Genomic DNA, 21,602 nt, shown 5'->3' on the forward strand with positions numbered 1-21,602 from the left:
GGGATCCTAATAAAATCTCAAATCTATATATTAATTTGAGTCAGTTTGCTACAGCAGGATAATAATCCTGCAGCAACAAGAAATGTGAATTATTTTGTGCATTATAATTAATGGACATGGTTTCTTTTTTCCAAAGCCAGCTTCAAACTATGGGGGAGGGGTGGGACATTCTGTCTTTGTGTCTTCAATAGAAAGTAATTTAGGATTTGGTAAACCCATTGTCGGGCTCTTCCGAACTCACCAGGAAGCTAGTAGCACTGCATCAGTAAACCCTAGTATTGAACCTCTATGGGCTAGGTGGGACGCTTGCGTTCCACCTACTCAACAGCCAGTGTAATCCCGTGGCGCGTTATTCAAATACCTTAGAAATGCAAAACCTTCAATTTTTCAAACATATGACTATTTTACACCATTTTAAAGATAAGACTCTCGTTAATCTAACCACACTGTCCGATTTCAAAAAGGCTTTACAACGAAAGCAAAACATTAGATTATGTCAGCAGAGTACCCAGCCAGACATAATCAGACACCCATTTTTCAAGCTAGCATATAATGTCACATAAACCCAAACCACAGCTAAATGTAGCACTAACCTTTGATGATCTTCATCAGATGACAACCCTAGGACATTATGTTATACAATACATGCATGTTTTGTTCAATCAAGTTCATATTTATATCAAAAACCAGCTTTTTACATTAGCATGTGACTAGCATGTGACTAGCATTCCCACCGAACACTGCCGGTGAATTTACTAAATTACTCACGATAAACATTCACAAAAAGCATAACAATTATTTTAAGAATTATAGATACAGAACTCCTCTATGCACTCGATATGTCCGATTTTAAAATAGCTTTTCGGTGAAAGCACATTTTGCAATATTCTCAGTAGATAGCCCGGCATCACAGGGCTAGCTATTTAGACACCCAGCAAGTTTAGCACTCATCAAAGTCAGATTTACTATAAGAAAAATGTTATTACCTTTGCTGTCTTCGTCAGAATGCACTCCCAGGACTTCCACTTCAATAACAAATGTTGGTTTGGTCCAAAATAAACCATTGTTATATCCAAACAGCGGCGTTTTGTTCGTGCGTTCAAGACACTATCCGAAAGGGTAAATAAGGGTGACGAGCATGGCGCAATTCGTGACAAAAAAAATCTAAATATTCCATTCCCGTACTTCGAAGCATGTCAACCGCTGTTTAAAATAAATTTTTATGCCATTTTTCTCATAAAAAAGCGATAATATTCCGACCGGGAATCTGCGTTTAGGTAAACAGACAAAAGAAAAGAAAGCATTCAGTCGACTCGGGCACGCGCCTAAGCCCATAGTACTCTGAGCGGCCACTTGCCAAAAGCGATAAAGTGTTTCAGCCAGAGCCTGCCTCGATATCGTTCAGCTTTTTCCCGGGCTCTGAGAGCCTATGGGAGCCGTAGTAAGTGTCACGTTATTGCAAAGATCCTCAGTCTTCAATAAAAAGAGCCAAGATGAAACACAACTTCTCAGACAGGCCACTTCCTGCATGGAATCTTCTCAGGTTTTGGCCTGCCATATGAGTTCTGTTATACTCACAGACACCATTCAAACAGTTTTAGAAACTTTAGGGTGTTTTCTATCCAAAGCCAATAATTATATGCATATTCTAGTTACTGGGCAGGAGTAGTAACCAGATTAAATCGGGTACGTTTTTTATCCGGCTGTGTCAATACTGCCCCCTAGCCCTAACAGGTTAAAGAAGCCACATTTCACCAAAATGTCTAGGCATATTTATTCATTCAAGAAACAATACTGAACCACAGAAACAGTATAAACGGCAAATGTGAAGACAGTAGTGCTTTAAGTAATAGTCATTGGCACTGCGTGGAAAAAGGGGCAAAACTCCACTAGATGAAGACTAATGAATGCTAGCGCTGAGGCCTCAACCCCCCAAAATGCTTGCTCGACTTTGATTGGTGTTTAATCAGCGAGTCTGGGAACTGCTTGCCGCCACATCTCTGTGAGGTGTCCTGACTGCCGGGCAATTTGTATTTCTGATTAAACAACCCTAGGGCCTCTTCAAGCGGGGTGTTTAGCACCAGCAGGAAAGTGTCAATCTGCCAGACATCGCAAGTTGCAGGTGCAGTCTGGCGGAAAGTAAGGAGACAAACATTGAAAAGTCTATCAGAGATGAAGATCGATGAACTGCGGGCGGAAAAATAATGTCCTTATCACCCCAGATTGGGTTATTTGTTCAGTTGAGTCTATAAGGAGGCAGAGCAAAATTATTTTATTAGGATCCCCATTAGCTGTTGCCAAGGCAGCAGCTACTCTTCCTGTGGTCCAAACAGAACAGGGGAGATATACAAATGATCCTTCCCCTCTCGTGCAATGAGGCAGCCATTGTGATTTACGATGCGGTACTGCCAGTGTGCTCATTTGTAGCTTACCAAATACATACGTTGTCGTGCCCTATTCCGATTTAATGCCAAGCTGCTGGGAGTAATCCACAAATTGTAAATGTTGCACATCTCGGAATGAACAAGAAAAACAACAACTAAAAGTTTATTTTCTATAAAAAAAACTAACTCCTCTTATCCCAGCTTCAACAAAAGACAATTTGATATGAGTGTTCAAATTTTCACACGGCAAGTTCTGTGGGTGACAGGGAGTGCAATACGCAGCATCATAACAGAGTTTAGGTCCTTTACATTTTTTACATTTGAGTCATTTAGCAGACTCTCTTAACCAGAGCAACTTTCAGGAGCAATTATGGTTAAGTGCCTTGCTAATTGGCAAATCGACAGAGCCTTGTCAGCTCAGGGATTCAAACCAGCAACCTTTCAGTTACTGGCACAACACTAACCACTAGGCTACCTACCTCACATCATTCCCAGATTGTAATGTGGGAGAGTGATGTGCTAGGAGAATAGAGGCTGACCCTGAGGCAAATTGTTGCAAGAATGAAAAAGGTAAAAGGATGAGAGATGGCAGTGTCCTGCATGTCACCCTCCTATTATCAAGGCCAGCACTCATCAGAGCTTTAAAAATGGGAAGAAAATCTATACTTTCAAACCAAATGACAAACGTTCTGAGCATCCGTGCTGAAAAGTTGATTGCACAGATGCCCGCACTGAAAGAGAGAAAAATAAAGAGCTGTATGAATGTCATAGTGACATGAAATATCATACCAAAATGGATAAATGCATGGAAGTTCTCTGGGTAGTCGCACAAAGAGGATGTTTTTATGGATTCTTCTGTGGCTTGAAACAGACTATTCAAAGTGGTTCGACTCACAATTGAAGTCTGAAATATTCTGGTTTCACCTTTTAAAAATTCACAGTATCTGTAAACATTCTTTGGGGCCTTTGTAAGGAAAATGTTTTACCTTCCCAAAACAATCACAATCACATTCTTTGAGGTTCACTTAGAGGCCTTCGGTCCTTTCCACGAGTGACAAGAGACCGCTTTATCAGGCAAAGCTTTCTGTGAAGACCATCTACTTTTAAGAGGTTCAGCTTTGACTTTCTACATTCACATGCTCAAAACATGACATTTCAAGTAGTCACGGTATAATTGTATTCTATTTGTTAATTATAATATGGATAATGCCTTGCATCAGCTGTTCAAGAATTGATCCATACATGATTATATGGGTGTGCATCTTTCTTTAGTTATTCAATACACATATTGATACATGCGCTTCAATATGATAGAGGAACCATTTAATACAATAACATGGTGCAATGTCTGGCTTGGCCTAACGGTAATAAACCCATCATAAATGTGTTGGATTAAGGATAAGACCAGAGTGACTGTGGGAAAAGTATTGTCCTGTGTGTGTATAAGGGAACGTCCTACCCTTTAAGACAGAAACACCAATCACTTGAGGCTGAGAGAAAAGGTTAACTTGTAGCTGTGTTTAAGAGACATACTTGTCTTAACTTTCTCATTTTGACCACAGCACAGTCAGCTCCGATATGGCCATGTCTTCCTCTGCTATGAAATACCACCATCGCTGCTCTGTCTGTACAGAAATCTACACCAAGCCGGTCTCTCTCATCAACCACCACACCTTCTGCATGACATGCCTCCAACGGATCCTGCCTGGAGTGCAACGCTCAGGTCAGGGGCAGAAGCTTTCAGATCAACAGGAATCTGAAGAACTTGGCAGAGCAGCTGAGAGAAGAAGCGAGACAGGTAAGGGCCAAAGTTAATTGGTGCCCAGACCAACACCAGGAACTGAGCCTGTTCTGCAAGCTCATCTACCTGGTGTGTCAGGATGGAAGCGAGCACCACTCAATCAGGCCTCTCAGAGAACAGGAGGATCTGGTGAAGAGGGAGGTGTTGGTTTGTTGGTTCTCTTGTTATTGCGGACCTCAGGACAAAATAGAATAACACAACCACCTCTGACAGAAAGATGAACGCTCTGCTCTGAACTGAGATTAGCTCCTGGGATGCAGGCTGCCATGGACACGGCTGAGTTTGGGGGGTTTCTAAATCGATGGATACATAAATCACAAGGTGATGTAATCTGCAAGACTGATACTCCATCCTACCCTAGAAAACAAATAACGGTTTATTCTGTTTGTGACAACATTCCACAGATCATTGTAACAAATTTGAATTAATGTTTTAACCATTTTTAAGCACAGTATTTAGGTGACCCTCGTACTTGAATTGCTTTGTATAAATATACTAGTAAACACATAGCACATCCTGAAAAACAACAACGAACACATTCATCTGAAAAACTCTTACATTCTTTCCAAAATACAAATAGAATTGATAAAGTGATTATGCACGTGAAAGAAACAATGTAATGTGAATGGCTGGTCATTTAAAGCAGCGGTTCCCAAACTTTTTTGGTTTGGGAACCGCCGCGCACACGCCATGTCTATTTCTATGGGCCCAAGCACTGTTCATGGCAAACTGTTCAAACCCCTCTTGCTGACGGAGAGAATATTCAGCATGTTTAAAGCTTATTTACTGAAATTCTACACATTTTGTCATGGGGTGCAGAGAACAAGTTGGAGTTCTAAAGCAAATTTTCTTGCAATTCTATACATGTTGCCATGTCTAATGTGTATTCATGGAATATGAGTGATTCAAACGTTTCAACAAAATCTGGATATTTCTGACAAGCGATAAATAGCGATAAAAAAAGCTCTCAATGACTAACATGAGGAAAATTGCACTAGCCAATTTCGAAATTGCATCTTGTACATTCTTCTATTACAAATTTCAAGAGTAATTTGAAAGCCGAGCCGAGTTCTGTCGACCCCTCGTGAGCGCACCCCACAGTTTGGGAACCACTGATTTAGAGGCCCACTGATCGCATAGAATAGATCCCTACATGGTTACATTCAACAGAAGTGAAACTCAATCTGGTATTAAATTAAGTCTGTATTACAAAATGCCACCCACATGCCACCTCAGGTCTCTTGGCCCTCCCACCCTTCCGGGAGGGCAGCTCCCACAAAGCCCAATCCAAGCTCTTCTCTGTCCTGGCATCCCAATGGTGGAACCAGCTTCCCCCTGAAGCTAGGCCAGCAGTCCCTGCCCATCTTCTGAAAACATCTGAAACCCTACCTCTTCAAAGACTATCTTAAATAATCCTCCTCCTCACCTCAACACCCCCGCAAAAAATAAAGATTTAAATACAAAATTAAAAACTTAACCAGCACCTTGCACGTGACCCCCCCCCCCTCCCAGCTCTGACTCTACTGATAGCTACGATTGAGGAAAACTGTACTTTCTATGCCTGTGATATGTGGTTGTCCCACCTAGCTACCTTAAGATGATTGCACTAAAAGTACGTCGCTCCAGATAAGAGCATCTGCTAAATGACAAATGTAAACATAAGTCCTGCTGCTTTTACAATTCTTTAATTTATGCTAAGGGGAAAGCATTTCATCAGAGAATGTGAACGGGTAATGCACACAGCACTCCACATTTAATTTAACATGTACATTTCTCAATCAGTGTATTAAAAAGCGGTCTATGCAACAATTTAAATGATAATTTAGATTTCCTCAAGGTATTTGAATAATACAATTGTTTGACATTAACATAATCCACACAAAAAAAAGTTTGGATACACTAACTCATTCAAGGGTTTTTCTTTATTTTTACTGTTTTCTACATTGTAGAATAATAGTGAAGACATCAAAACTATGAAATAACACATATGGAATCAAGTAGTAACCAAATAAACGTGTTAAACAAATCAAAATATATTTTAGATTCTTCAGCCACCCTTTGCCTTGACATCTTTGCACACTCCTGGCATTCTCTCAACCAGCATCACCTGGAATGCTTTTCCAACAGTCTTGAAGGAGTTCCCACATATGCCGAGTACTTTTGGCTGCTTTTCCTTCACTCTGCGATCCAACTCATCCCAAACCATCTCAATTGGGTTGAGGTCGGGTGATGTGGAGGCCAGGCCATCTGATGCAGCACTCCATCACTCTCTTTCTTGGTCAAATAGACCTCACACAGCCTGGAGGTGTGTTAAATCATTGTCCTGTTGAAAAACAAATGATAGTGGGACTAAGCGCAAACCAGATGGTATGGCATATCGCTGCAGAATGCTGTGGTTGCCATGCTCTTCAAGTGTGCCTTGAATTCTAAATAAATCAGACAGTGTCACCACCAAAGCCCACCACACCATCACATCGCCTCCTCCATGCTTCAAGGTGGGAACCACACATGCGGAGATCATCTGTTCACATACTCTGCGTCTCACAAAGACATGGCGGATGGAACTAATAATCTCACATTTTGACTCATCAGACCAAAGGACAGATTTCCACCGGTCTAATGTCTATTGCTTGTGTTTCTTGACCCAAGCAAGTCTCTTTTTCTTATTGGTGTCCTTTAGTAGTGGTTTCTTTGCAGCAATTCAACCATGAAGGCCTGATTCACGCAGTCTCCTCTCAGCAGTTGATGTTGAGATGTGTCTGTTACTCTGTGAAACATTTATTTGGGCTGCAATCTGAGGTGCATTGAACTCTATTGAACTTATCCTCTGCAGGAGAGGTAACTCTGGGTCTTCCTTACCTGTGGTGGTCCCCATGAGAGCCAGCTTCATCATAGCGCCTTTTGCGACAGCAGTTGAAAACATTTTCAAACTTCTTGAAACATTCGTATTGACTGACCTTCATGTCTTAAAGTAATGATCAACTGTCATTTCTCTTTGCTTATTTGAGCTGTTCTTGCCATAATATGGACCAAATAGGGCCATCTTCTGTGTACCACCCCTACCTTGTCACAACAACCGATTTAGCTCAAACGTATCAAGGAAAGAAATTTAAAAAAGGCACACCTGTTAATTGAAATGCATTCCAGTTGGCTACCTCATGAAGCTGGTTGAGAGAATGCCAAGAGTGTGTATAGCTGTCAAGGCAAATGGTAGCTACTTTGAAGAATCTCAAATCTAATCTATGTTTTGATTTGTTTAAAAAACATTGGATACTACATATGTGTTATTTTATCATTTTGATGTCTTCACTATTATTCTACAATGTAGAAAATAGTACAAAGAAAGAAAACCCCTGGCATGAGTAGGTGTGTCGAAACTTTTGACTGGTACTGTATATCAACCTCCGGAATCGAGAACCAATTATTTCGATACACTGAATGGTTGCGTTCCCTGAAGGACGAACATTCAGTGTATACAAGAAATTGGTTCTCACTGGTAAACATACTTCTAAATTCAATTGATTACAAGTTCTGTGTGATCTAGTTCCTGTGTGTGTGTCCTGGTTTTTCCATTTAAAATGTGTGTACTCCACAGAGCAGTTCTACTTTCAAAGACATCTGAGGATATGAGCAGAACTGAATGCATTATCAAAGAAGTCTAAAGTACAAGAGGGACCTCGTCATGATGTTGTTTCATGGCTAATGCTCTACTGCTTTGTGTGAGAATTGGCCCCCTGCCCCTCTTCTAAAAAGTAAAGTCTTCTCGCTCTGGATGATTGAGATTGACCTTGGGATGAGGAAAACCTGTAAGGACATGTCCATTTTACACTCGTTCCTCTCTCTTCCTCTCCCTTTAACTGGGATATAGTCACTCCCGTTGTCTGTAGATAACATGATATCCTTCCTTAGGGAGGTTTTTAGTCATTCAGTTTTTATTGTTATTCTTTTGTTTTTTTATCCTCTTATGTTTGTTGTGTAGTAAATATTTTCATAGTTTTTTTCCTGTGAAGCATGTTGCATTCCATGTCTGAATTTTGCTGTATAAATAAAGCTTGATATGATTTAATGGTAGAACATCAGTCCTAGACCTAGACCAGGCCTAGACCATGGCTGGTCTGGAGTTACGCACCGCTGCTTTCACACCAAGGTTCCTAGAGATGAAAGGATTTTTAGTTAGACTATCTTCAATAGATTAGCCTTCATAAAGTGACAGTAACTATCTTTGGTACCTTAATTATATTATTTCCTTATTTTCTGGGGAGGGTGTTGCCTTCAGCAGCCATTACACAGAGGGGGAAAGAGAATCATCTAAACCTCAGTGGACAGTTTAAATAAGTGGGGACAGGATGTTGACACTAGCAGATATGGCAGATTGTGCCCACAACGTTTCCTCTCTTGTTGTTTCGGGGATCGGTGGATTCAGCAGTGGCAGGGAACAGACTCACAACGTGGCTGGTTTAAAGGAGTTGACATACACTGATCAAGCTCGGATTTTCTTTGCCTCCATATTCCCTTTCATCGAAGGCTGTGAGAACCCAGAAGCAGGAGTATATTTGACAGTGCTGCTTTCAGCACCGTGGGAAAACATGCTTAGAAATCAAATTGTGCACATGAGAAAAGACAACAGAAGATGTGCCAGAGTGGAGTTGGCCTTCTGAGCAATCCATTTTGTTACAGATTGTTTTCTTTTCTCCAAAGATGAAGAGAGTTGGAAAGATTCAACCCAAATCCTGTTTAGTTAAGCTATACAACAAAAATACACCTTTGATGGTCAAGACAACACCAATTCAAGTAAGCATATTGTCAAACATGAACTTAAACCATTTAAGTAGCAAGACTAATGGTTTAGAAAAGCCTGCCCTAGTAAGAATGATCATCTTCAATGATGTCCAGAGTCCCTCCACCTCTGTTTTTGGAAGTAGCCACTGCCCAGTAGCTTGTCCATTAACAAATGTCAGCCCTATTGTATTGAGTAGTGTGAACACTAAAAATAGCAATTGAATCCCTCCCCCTCCAGAAACTGTAGCTCAGATTGCATGTTGTCCCGCACTGCAGGTACTGGCTTCTCCTTTATAAATCAGGGCAGGACAAAGTAGGCCAGAAGCTCAAACTACCTTTTTACCGGCGGAGCCAAGGAAGCCTGCGTTTGATTGTCTCCCAGATGACCACTATGCACGATGCCTCATTTATTTTATCACAGCACCGGCACAGCGTGAAGAAACAGGATATCGGTAGTTCTGCAAGGTAATGAAAGTCACTGGAATGTTTTATACCTCGAAACTCATTGAAAGTCTACCCGTTATCTCAGTCATCTAAGGGAACATACTTTGTGGGTTTTTCACAGAGCTCTAAGAGAGACTCAATGGTACCACAATATTATATATTTAGGTCACAATGGTACTGTGTAAAGAACAGTAGAGGCAACAGCAGCAGGCTTCCACTGGGAGAGTTTGGAGCCTTTGAAGCACATTTCATTCAAAGAGCTCCCTGCTGAATATGCACAAGAGTTAAAAAGCTAGCATGGTTAAATATGCATAAGAACACCGTTTTCAGTCAGGATCCTATTAAAAAACAGGAAAAGGACTGTTGAGCGCTTCAAACGCATTTATCATAACAGGACATTCTCCCAGAAATAAATGATGATACTTGTCATAATTTTCCAGCCGCATTACAAGAGGATGAAAATAAACGGGATCTTTCCGGACATGCAAGTGATTTGTAAATGGAAAGATGAAGTTGAAACATTTTGTTCTTAGAATATTGATTAGAACAATATATACACAGACTATTTCTTTCAATTCCTCTCTGGCAGTGAAATGGACTGCCTGAATATAATGCAAATGTGCATTTTTAATTTCACAAAACAACCCATTGAGAATGAATAGGCAACATCTGAACTCCAAAGTAAATATGTGTCATTTTGCTATTGAAAAGTAGGCTGCTATACCTTTAAGATGAGGGAGCCATGAATCTTCTTGAGGATGTCGTCCATCTCCATTAGTTTGGGCTGGATGAGGGAGCTGTGGGGTCCACTGATGTGGCCGATGTGGTCCAGGCCCAGGTAGTGCAAGATCAGAATGTCCCAGTCGTCTCTCTTCAGCGTGCTATCCAGGTGACGCGTCACGTTGTTGTCAACCTAGGAAAAGTCAGGGCAGACATATAGTATCAACACAGAAAACTCATGATTGTGTCATTGTTTCTGAATCTGACAAACTGTGTACAGTATAGGGGTGTGACGTTTAAACTAACGCAACAATGCTGTAAGTAGTAAATTATTTGCCATGGATATAAAGCGCTCCGCACGTCGTCGTCATTAACAATTGGAAAAATAGTGAGACAGGGAAGCGACAGCAGCAAAGTTCTGTATGGCAATACTTTGAGAAGTTAAACGAGAAGGTGATGAAATGCTAACTCTGCGAGGTGGAATTGAGCTACAGTGGCAGCACAGGTGCAATGCTGAAAGAGAGGCTCCGTGAGACCCAACCCATCGCTGGCAGCAGTTCGATAAGGGGCGGAGTGAGGAATTCACAGTGCTGATTACAGAAATAATTGCAGTTGATATGCAGCCATTGTCAATGGTAGAGGAAGCCGGCATCAATCCCCTAATGGCATATCTAGAACCAGACTACAAGATGCCAGAAATCTGACATTGTACAATGATAGCTCTGCAAGTACAAAGCATGAGCTCTCAAACGCCATATGTGGCGATAACAACAGATTGTGGGACATCATACATCACTGCAACTAGCCATAATATTGATGATAAGTGGTACATGAAGCACGTACTGACAACTTGGAGGAGAGGCACACAACAGAGAACCTAAAACAGCATCAATACCATCATTGCTGAGTGGGTGAGGACAGCAGTAAGGTGAGTGCTGTCTGGTACGGTTTCCACTAGTTACCACAGCCACAAAGTCAAAACTTGTAAAAATGTATGAAAACAAGAAGTATATTTTTGGTTTTAATTTAAGGTTAGGCACATGGTTAGCAGTGTGGTTAAGGTTAGGGTTAAGGTTAGAATTAAAATCACATTTTAAGAAGAGAATTGTATAAATAGGCTGGCTTTATGACTTTCTGGCAGTGGTAACTAGTGACAAATGGTAGGCATATGGGGTCATATTCAGAACCACATCTGAATTGTGAATTCACGTCTTTTCTTTTTTTTACATTTAAACGTAATAATTTTTAAACATTTGTCACATTCATAGTAGAGTATGTTCTAAATATTACCTAATAGAAAATGATTAAACTTCAGTCAATATGACCCTGACCTTCAAACAGATAACGACCCTAACTGACCTCGGTGTAGTCGGACACGAAGAAAGAGGTCGTGCCATCGTACTCCATGAAGTGCTTGGGGAAGAGCTTCACCCAGGTGTCGTCCCCGTAGAACACCATCCGCTTGCCCGCTGTCTTGGCCTGCCAGATGAGGTTGTCCTCCAGCAGCACTGGGGAGTTCAGGTTCATCACCACGTCAATGAAGCCCGGGATACTACCTGTGGTCAGGGCCTAAACGGGGAGCAGAATGGGAAGGGCCAAGGGAGTTTGTCAACCTACGTACGTAAACTAGCAATAGGCCAAATATGCAACATATTATTACCAGATGTAAAGGGTAAAAATCATTGTCTCTGTGTAGCCTATTAATGTTATAGAAAGAGTACAAATAATTGTCTCTGTGTAGACTATCAAACAAGGTTTTGTGTTGTTTGAGACCACCTAAAATGAGACTGATTCAAGACCAAGACCAGAGCAATTTGAGTCCGAGTTAAGACCAAGACCAGAGTGGGGGCACGACCGAGTCAAAACCGAGACCAAGAGTTTATCAAGGGGTCTGAAACAGTGTCAAGACCAGAAAAATGTGAGTCCAAATCAAGACCATGATTGTAATTTTGTCAAATCACCACATAATAGGAGTTCAAAATGTCCAGTATTTCTGTGTTCCTATTTCAGAACAAGATATGGATTCTTTAGGCATTCAGAAGTGAAATAAATGCATGCTGAGGGAAAATAGAGCCACTGTACAAATTATTACTAACCCAAATACAGTGGGGAACAATGGGCCTTCCACACCTTCAGAGAAGGGCTAAGGATTTATAAAATAATTATTATAATAATCAGTTTTTGTTGGAAAGGAAATGGTTAACACTGCTAGTCTCTGTGGAGATACATCTAGCTAGCTAAGTCAGCCATTGGCTAGGGCGGCCATCAGAAGCTAGATAAAAGGCATCAGCCAACTGTATTAGGGCAACATTTTGGAGTGACAGTGGAATCAATCACTCAACATTTTGACTTACTGGGTGGAGCCGTTTTTACAAAAACGTATGGAAACTTCTTGAAGGCCAACAGGTCACTGTGCAATAGCGAGCAGTAGCTTTCCCACGGTCAAGTACCTAGCTTTTGTTGACCGCTAGTTTGCCGCTGACGCAGCAGGTGTTATCAAAGAGAATGTTGTTGCTAATTTGTTAGCTTCTCTCTTTTAAAGAATAACTTTCAACAAGAAGTTAAGTTTCAAATTAAGATAATCTGGTTAGTGGAACTGTGTTTTTTATTGCAGTGCGCTTGCTGTTGTTAGCCATCTCTTTGAGAATAACTTTTGTGTGAACGATTGTTGCATTTAAAGTGGAACTGAAAGCATTTTAGCATCATGAAAACATTTTCTGACAAGCGACCACTCCGATATGGTCATTTTCACGTTTTCATAAATTCATAGAATGTTTGGGTATGATGTATACTAAGACATTTGCGAAAATTCTATAGTAATATAGAATGGGAAACCGGCCATGCATTTGGACAATTAGACAATGCAGTAAATAAAACATTGGTCTTGTCCAGGACCAGAGTCTATACAGACCGGTGTGCTACAGTCAATCACAGCTACACAAAAGCCACAAAATACAATACAAAATACACCTGAATGGATGTCACTCGCCCACTCCTCCAATGGCATGACATGACATTCTCCTTGCAGCTAGCTAGCTAACTGACGTTAGGCTCTGTGTTTTTAGCTTGCTACATACATAGAAATGCTAGCCTATTAGCCACGTTATGACTAACTTGTGATCATTGCCTTTGCTAGTTAGATTGTATTGACATTCCCAGCCCGTTTTTGTCCAGAATATTGAGTCATTGAAACTGAAACATGGCAGCAAACAATGTACCAGGCCAGCTGTGATTTACAACCTGATAGCAATACTTCCTGGACTACCAAGAAATGTATTGGTTAATTGTAATAATCATGCATTGAACTGCATCCATCTCTTCTGCCAAATATGCCTTAGTGTACATCATGGAAAGTTGAGTCAAATAGAACCTATTTTTAAAACTTATAAAGTTGGTTTTGTAGCATAAACTTTTTTTACTGATATAATAATATTATTCTATTTCATATCTGTAAAGTAGTTAAAACACTTTCAGTTAGACTTTAAACTTTAGGTCACCGTTTACTCTGTGTGCTAAACATGAAAAGTTTTTTTGGAAAGGGAAGTAATAGTTGTACATTTCAATTGGATAATGCTTAATGGTTGTGTTTTTGTATTCTTATGATTGGGACCTACTGGCTAACTATGTCCAAGTCTATGGACTGCTTATACTTTAACTTCATGCTGTGTGTGACTGCTGTCATTCCATCAGCCCTATGCAGTGATGCCTGGAGAAGTGGGTATACTCTAATTTTGCCAAAACGTTCCCATACATCTCGCCCAGCAAAGGAAAGGCATGTGTGTGAAAAATGTTTTCATATGTTTAAAAAGAAAAAAGAAAAGTTTTCCTATAGATCTTTCTGATTTTCAGTGTCAAAATCACACTTAAAAAATCTAATAAAAAAAAGACAAATTGAATTGTCTAAGTCAACAACAATGCTTAAACCACATCAATCTGATTGGGTGGGCCTGTCAGGGCCTAGCTCCCCAGTGGGTGGGCCTCTGTCCACCTAGGCCCATCCATGTCTATCCTACAAACAGCACATGATGACAATTGCACATCACAAATAGCCTACTAACCAACACTTAGAACTAAACTTTTTCAATACCTGGTTTGCATACCCATTGTTGCCTTTGTTAGCATTTACTGTTAGATCTTATGAATTGAAACATCTTTGCTACCATACCAGCTACCGATTGAGCTGGTATGGTAACCAGTTGAGAGATGCACACTTGCTGCCTGCAGATGATTTTCCGCTGAAACTAGGCTGTGTGTGCAGCGCGCATTTGAATATATTTCACAGGCTTTGCGATTGTGTAGGCTACTTTGTGCATGACTTCTCTATTGTACTACATAATTGATCAATCATATACCTCCACTACACTACTTTGATATGCAGTAGAGATTAGTGAGTAGTGAGTATATGCAATGCCCACAAACAAAAGTGGGTTTACGGCTTATACCTGCGTATACCCTCCACTGCACCACTGTCCCTTTATACTTTACAAAAAGTGCACTTTCCTACAGTGTGCGCTGGTATTACGATTGCTGTGCTTTCAGAATCATGAACCTGTCACACACTTGAGGCCTATAGGTTCGCCAGTGCACAAACATGTCTATAATAGATAAAGGCTGTTAAGATATTAATGTTTTAATAAATAAGTGTAAATATTTGGCCTGGAGAAGCGCTTTTATGCGCCCTCTGAATGAAAGCTGATAACTATGAGTGTTTTACTCGGCTGGTCTCGGGAAGAAATTACGAGTCCTTACTGTCCGAGACGGAGTACAAATGACACTCAATATGTGGTCTCAAGACCGTACTCGATTACTACAACACTGCTATCAATGTTATAGAAAATGTCAAAATCATTGTCTCTCTGACTACCAATGTTATTTCGTTACGCTAGCATCTCCATTTACTCAAGTGTAATTTGCAATATAAATAGGCTAACACCAGAGCTACTGCAATTACAATGGGAAATGGGTTTTGTACGATTGTGGTCCAAACAATCACTGAATGACCAACTGTGTACCATAAACAGTTCAAGTATCACTGTATCACATGCTTTTGTGTCCTCCTCAGCTAGTTATAGCCAATGAAGCAACTCACATAGGCCTGGATGTTGTTGGCAGTATCTCACTACTCGGTCACATGCGATGCAAATCAGCATGTTTTCACACCGCAACGCCTTGCATAATCACTGTGATTTCTCACAATCAGGCATTCTGGGGCAATTAACCTTCGGTCAGCCTCACAGAAGGAAGCCGAAAACGGTGCCAAATATAAACCACGTGATGGATTCCATGCTTTGTTTTCCTCCACATGGTTGTGCGGGTGCTTTAGTCCATTAATGCAGCGGCGCTAGCAGTAGTTGGGAGGACCTGCTGGCATTTGGAATTCAAGCAAAACTACCAGAATTATCTACATTTAGGCTAGTCCAAAACTGGAGGAATTAGCCCTATTTTTAGCGGCAGAATGTCTGAATGACTGCAAGCATGCTTGCCTATATTCACATACTCAGTGCATACTACTCAACACTGCCAGAAAACCTTAGCACTCTAGCCTAACATATCTCACACTAGCCTAATTGTCAAAACAACTCCACTCAAGGATTGACCGAAGAAGAGTAGCGAACCTAGGGGGACGGTTGGCAGTGAGCCAAACACAGATGTGAAGATACGGTGGTGAATAAAATACTAAAATCAAACACTAATTGTTCATTATTTTATCTTTTGTACTATTGTGTTTTATTATCTCGTGGGGAAAAAAAGGTCTGCTAAATCTGGCTCTGGCACCATTTTAAAGTCGATGACGCTGTTACCCAAGTCATTAAAGTCTTCGGAAATAAATAATTTTGGTGCTTTAGTTTGGGAAGTTCTCATGGATATGCAGTTTTTTAAACTCCAAGATTAAAATAAAAAGAGGTTTGAAGTCGGTGGCTGGGGACAAAGACCCCCTACTCCCACAGTTTTACTCTCCAACGACACTTCCATTCTCTTAAGAGATGTATTTTTACAAACTTCAAAAGGAGGTAGGCCATCATTGAAAATAAATTATATCGCTTCAATGCTGCATGTCGTTAGATCATGAGAGGAACAAGATGTGATAAAGAATCGAAGTGATACATTTGACAATCACCTACCTATCAACTGCATCACAAACATGATCAAACGCTAGACTAAAAAGGGGTAAACTGTCAATCCAAGGAAAAAGGAACTCCTAAATCTGACTTTTACAGTGTGCTGAAAGTACAAATAGCTTCCTCAGATAAAGCCATTTACTTTACCTTGGAATACTAGCCAGAATAATTGTTCATGGAAGCAATTGTTAAAACTACAGTGCTAGCATTTTTCTAAAGCTGAATGATCTACCATTCAGAACCCCAAAGTGGTCCAAATGGATATCTTAAATCACTACTCTGCCACAGCGTCAAACCCTGATTGGGGCCAACTTATTCATTTTCAAGCTAGGCCTACTTTTCCAAAGTCAGCAGAAACTTTAGATCAATGATTGACTTTTGATCTTAAGCAGGCTCTCTACATAAACCCTAGAGCAGCAGTTCCCAACTATTTCTATTCCGGGGACCACCAGATCACCCTCAAAAGTTCTTGAGGACCACCATTTGTGAATGTAACAAATTAAAGGCCTATTATTGTTATCTTTGGAAGACAAAAATCTAAAACAAATAAAACAATGTGGACCACCTGTAGGTTGAAAAGCATTGCTCTAGAGACAACACCAGTCTATCCATCCATGATGGTTCAGCTCACACGAACAACACAACCCTCCATCTGTGAGAGAGAGAACTCAGTTGAAGCCTGCACCGGCTTGTTCTTAGATGTGGTTGGAAAACCCTCAAATGCAGGAGAAAAGCTTGTATCAAGCAGGGTTTCTACCGATTTCATCATTGGGAGGCTGGGGAAACACAGGAAATTTGTTGAGGCGACTCCTTCTCCTGCATAGGATGTGACTGGCAGGGAAAATAAATATGCTTGTTGAGCATTGGAGTCGATGGAGAGAAGAGCTAGTGTTGGGGCCTAGTGGAGGAACAGAGGAAACCAAGGGAAGCCTTGTCTGAGCTCTGGAGGAAGTGAGGACCAGACACATAAGCTTATTAGTCGGTGTCGGAACCAAAGTAATCATCACTAGTATGTTCAGGGAACACGCTGAAACGCAAAATGCATTATTGAGACTTAGCACTAAGGAGGGCCTCAAAAATGCAACTAGCATTGTGTAAGAGTTATAATGGGGGAGGCAGGTAGCCTAGTGGTTAGAGCGTTAGACTAGTAACCGAAAGGTAGCTGGATCAAATCCCCGAGCTGACAAGGTAAAAATCTGTCGTCCTGCCCCTGAACAAGGCAGTTAACCCAATGTTCTCTGGGAGGCCGTCATTGTAAATAAGAATGTGTTCTGAACTGACTTGCCGAGTTAAATAAAGGTTAAATAAAAAATACAAACATTCAAATAAGCTAGGTTCATTACAAACGAGGACAGAGATATGAGCATGTCCTAAAATGGACACCACTGGTGCCTTTATATCAGCAGGCTTATTATACTTTTCCCCAGAGTATTAGTAATGCAGATTATCTGATTGCTTTGTTCTTTTCCCAGGGCATTTTCTTTTAGTCCTACATATTGTCCAGAAACCAATATTCTAAACTCAGCAAAAAAAGAAATGGCCCTTTTTCAGGACCCTGTCTTTCAAAGATAATTCGTAAAAATCCAAATAACTTCACAGATCTTCATCGTAAAGGGTTTAAACACTGTTTCCCATGCTTGTTCAATGAACCATAAACAATTAATGTACATGCACCTGTGGAAAGGTCGTTAAGACACTAACAGCTTACAGACGGTAGGCAATTATGAAAACTTAGGACACTATAGATGCCTTTCTAATGACTCCGAAAAACACCAAATGAAAGATGCCCAGGGTCCCTGCTCATCTGCGTGAACATGCCTTAGGCGTGCTGCAAGGAGGCATGAGGACTGCAGATGTGGCCAGGGAAATCATTTTTAATTTACATACTGTGAGACACCTAAGACAACGCTTCAGGGAGACAGGACGGACAGCTGATCATCCTCGCAGTGGCAGACCACGTGTAACAACACCTGCACAGGATCTGTACATCCGAACATCACACCTGCAGGACAGGTAGAGGATGGCAACAACAACTGCCTGAGTTACACCAGGAAACACACAATCCCTCCATCAGTGCTCAGACTGTCTGCAATAGGCTGAGAGAGGCTGGACTGAGGGCTTGTAGGCCTGTTGTAAGGAGGTCCTCACCAGACATCACCGGCAACAACGTCGCCTATGGGCACAAACCCACTGTCGCTGGACCAGACAGGACTGGCAAAAAGTGCACTTCACTGACGAGTCGCGCTTTTGTCTCACCAGGGGTGATGGTCGGATTCACATTTATCGTTGAAGGAATGAGCGTTACACCAAGGCCTGTACTCTGGAGCGGGGTCGATTTGGAGGTGGAGGGTTCGTCGTGGTCTGGGGCGGTGTGTCACAGCATCATCGGACTGAGCTTGTCATTGCAGGCAAACTCAACACTGTGCGTTACAGGGAAGACATCCTCCTCCCTCATGTGGTACCCTTCCTGCAGGCTCATCCTGACATGACCCTCCAGCATGACAATGCCACCAGCCATACTGCTCGTTCTGTGAGTGATTTCCTGTGTTCTGCCACAGCCAGCAAAGAGCCCAGATCTCAACCCCATTGAGCACGTCTGTGACCTGTTGGATCGGAGGGTGAGGGCTATAGCCATTCCCCCCCGAAATGTCCGGGAACTTGCAGGTGCCTTGGTGGAAGAGTGGGGTAACATCTCACAGCAATAACTGGCAAATCTGGTGCAGTCCATGAGCAGGAGATGCACTGCAGTACTTAATGCAGCTGGTGGCCACACCAGAAACTGACTTACTTTTGACCCCCCTTTGTTCAGGGACACATTATTCCATTTCTGTTAGTCACATGTCTGTGGAACTTGTTCAGTTTATGTCTCAGTTGTTGAATCTTATGTTCATACAAATATTAACACGTTAAGTTTGCAGAAAATAAACGGTGTTGACAGTGAGAGGACCTTTCTTTTTTTGCTGAGTTTATATCCTCCTTCCTGAGCAACTGTCATCTTCATTATTTACTGAAGAGGATGACTAACCACACACACACACACACACACACACATCACTATGGGTGAACATAACATTCAAGGGAAAGGTACATTGAGATGAAAATGTATAATGGATCTAAAGCAGAACTGAAAGAAACTCCCCATTCTTCCTATTATAATGGAATAAAAAAGGCTAATGTCTGATTTATTGATTGATTTGTCAAAACATCTTTCTCATAATCCCAATGATCCTGATTGGCATTTCACAGGTGGATGAATCCAAATGCTGCAAATCCTTGCAACCCTCATGGAAGTTGTGTCCAATTTAGAGTCATCATGAGCAGACAGGTCTTCACGATTTTGGGCCGGTTTCCCAGACCCAGACTAAGCCTATACAACTGGATATTTACACTGCTGCTACTCGCTGTTTGTTATCTATGCATAGTCACTTCACCCCAACCTACATGTACAAATTACCTCGACTAACCTGTACCCCCCCACATTGACTCGGTACCGCCTGTATATAGCCTCATTATTGTTATTTTATTGTGTTACTTTCTATAATTTTGTTTATTTCTATAATTTTGTTTAACTCTTTCTTGAACTGCACAATTGATTAAGGGCTTGTAAGTAAGCGGTAAGGTATGTTGTATTCGGCACATGTGACAAATAAAGTTTGATTTGATATTAAACTTGCTTAATGAAGATTCTCAATTTAAAGTGGCACTCCTGGAGATTTAGAGATGCCTTGTCTAAATGTTGAGAGCAGATAGACTAATTCCCTTTACTGGAACACATAGGCCTATTCAGGCAAGATATTTCATTTGGAAGAAGTCCACCGAATTCCTTTACTCTTTCTTCCCTCACCAAAACGTCTCTCTTCTAGCAGTATGTTCTTGTTACAGTGAAACTGACGGCTTGGAAATTATACACCGGCAACAAAAACATTTTCCTATGTGTCCATTCCAATGAACGGATATGGATGGGAAAGGCAGAGCTAGAGCTGAGAGGTAATTCTTCAGAAGCAGAAAATTCCTACTGGGAACGGGCAAGTCTTTGGAATGCTAATGAGTTCAATTTGTGCATGTGTAGAGCAAGTTGTCAATCTGAGAAAAATAAACTAAATATTTCCTTCACGCATAAGTGTTTTCAACAGTGCAACCTGAGGGCATGTGTGAAAGCGTTCGTCCCTGATAAGTAGAGATTGACTTTAATTTCCCCATTTCTGGACCAAAGCAAAGCGCAAACGGTCATTGTCGATGATGAGTGCAGTGGCAAACATTTACAATCAGGGAATCATCAAGTACCACTAGTCCTGTGATGAGCTTGTGTTCACTCACTGGTCTTCGCTTAATAACATAGGCTTCACCTCATTTCATTGTTATTAAGTCTGGATCACACACTACCAACTGCAGTATTTGAGACAGCATAGCCAGTAAAGTATGGTGACCCTGAGAAAGACATCCAAAAATAGACAGACCCAAAAATACAGGCTTGGTCTTTACCTCGACACCATATTTTTTTTCAAATGGCCCCAATTTCACCTTTGTCAAAGGAATAAACCATATACAATCTAACTCATAAGAGAACTCCCTTTCTGCAAAGGTCTTCTCAACTCTGATTGGGTGACTTCTGAACACACCGTTGCTTTACCTGCAAAGGCATTATTCTGTCCTGAAAATACTTTCTCTTATCACTTAAGTGGGTAGGAGATGTGAAAATAATCCAGGGAAACTAATTGGAATGGGCCTGTGTGAGTGTATGCCTACTATCAACAACAGGAAACTGGGCCACAAAAGCCTTTCCTATGTGCCTCACAACACAAGAGCAGCTCTAGTCAGAGTACAATTCTGGCAATATATACAGTACCTGTCAAAAGTTTGGACACACCTACTCATTCAAGGGTTTTTCTTTATTTTAACTATTTTCTACATTGTAGAATAATGTTGAAGACAAGAAAACTACAAAATAACACATGGAATCATGTAGTAACCCAAAAAAATTTAACAAATCAAAATATATAGCTACCCTTTGCCTTGTTGCCAGCTTTGCACACTCTTGGAATTCTCTCAACCAGCTTCACCTGCAATGCTTTTCCAACATTGTTGAAGGAGTTCCCACATATGCTGAGCACTTGTTGGCTGCTTTTCCTTCACTCTGCCGCCCAACTCATCCCAAACCATTTCAATTGGGTTGAGGTCAGGTGATTGTGGAGGCCAGGTTATCTGATGCAGCACTCCATCACTCTCCTTGGTCAAATAGCCCTTACACAGCCTGGAGGTGTGTTGGGTTATTGTCCTGTTGAAAAACAAATGATAGTCCCGCTAAGCGCAAACCAGATGGGATGGCGTATCGATGCATAATGCTGTGGAAGCCAT

The 21,602-nt window shown here is 41.2% G+C and overlaps 1 protein-coding gene across 2 annotated transcripts in view; it reads right to left on the bottom strand.

The window, feature by feature from the left end:
• The window catches only part of LOC106604548 (phosphatidylinositol glycan anchor biosynthesis class G (EMM blood group)), a 124,383-nt gene that overhangs the window by 97,248 nt on the left and 5,533 nt on the right, over positions 1–21,602 (bottom strand). For both annotated transcript variants that reach the window (XM_014199297.2, XM_014199299.2), the window contains exons 3-4: positions 11,488–11,697; positions 10,133–10,321 (exon numbers count right to left, since the gene is read on the bottom strand). In XM_014199297.2, the coding sequence (XP_014054772.2) occupies positions 10,133–10,321; positions 11,488–11,697 (399 nt within the window). The remainder of the gene's footprint in view (positions 1–10,132; positions 10,322–11,487; positions 11,698–21,602) is intronic.

Source organism: Salmo salar, chromosome ssa05 (genome assembly GCF_905237065.1).
Source record: "Salmo salar chromosome ssa05, Ssal_v3.1, whole genome shotgun sequence".
Classification (NCBI taxonomy): Eukaryota; Metazoa; Chordata; class Actinopteri; order Salmoniformes; family Salmonidae; genus Salmo; species Salmo salar.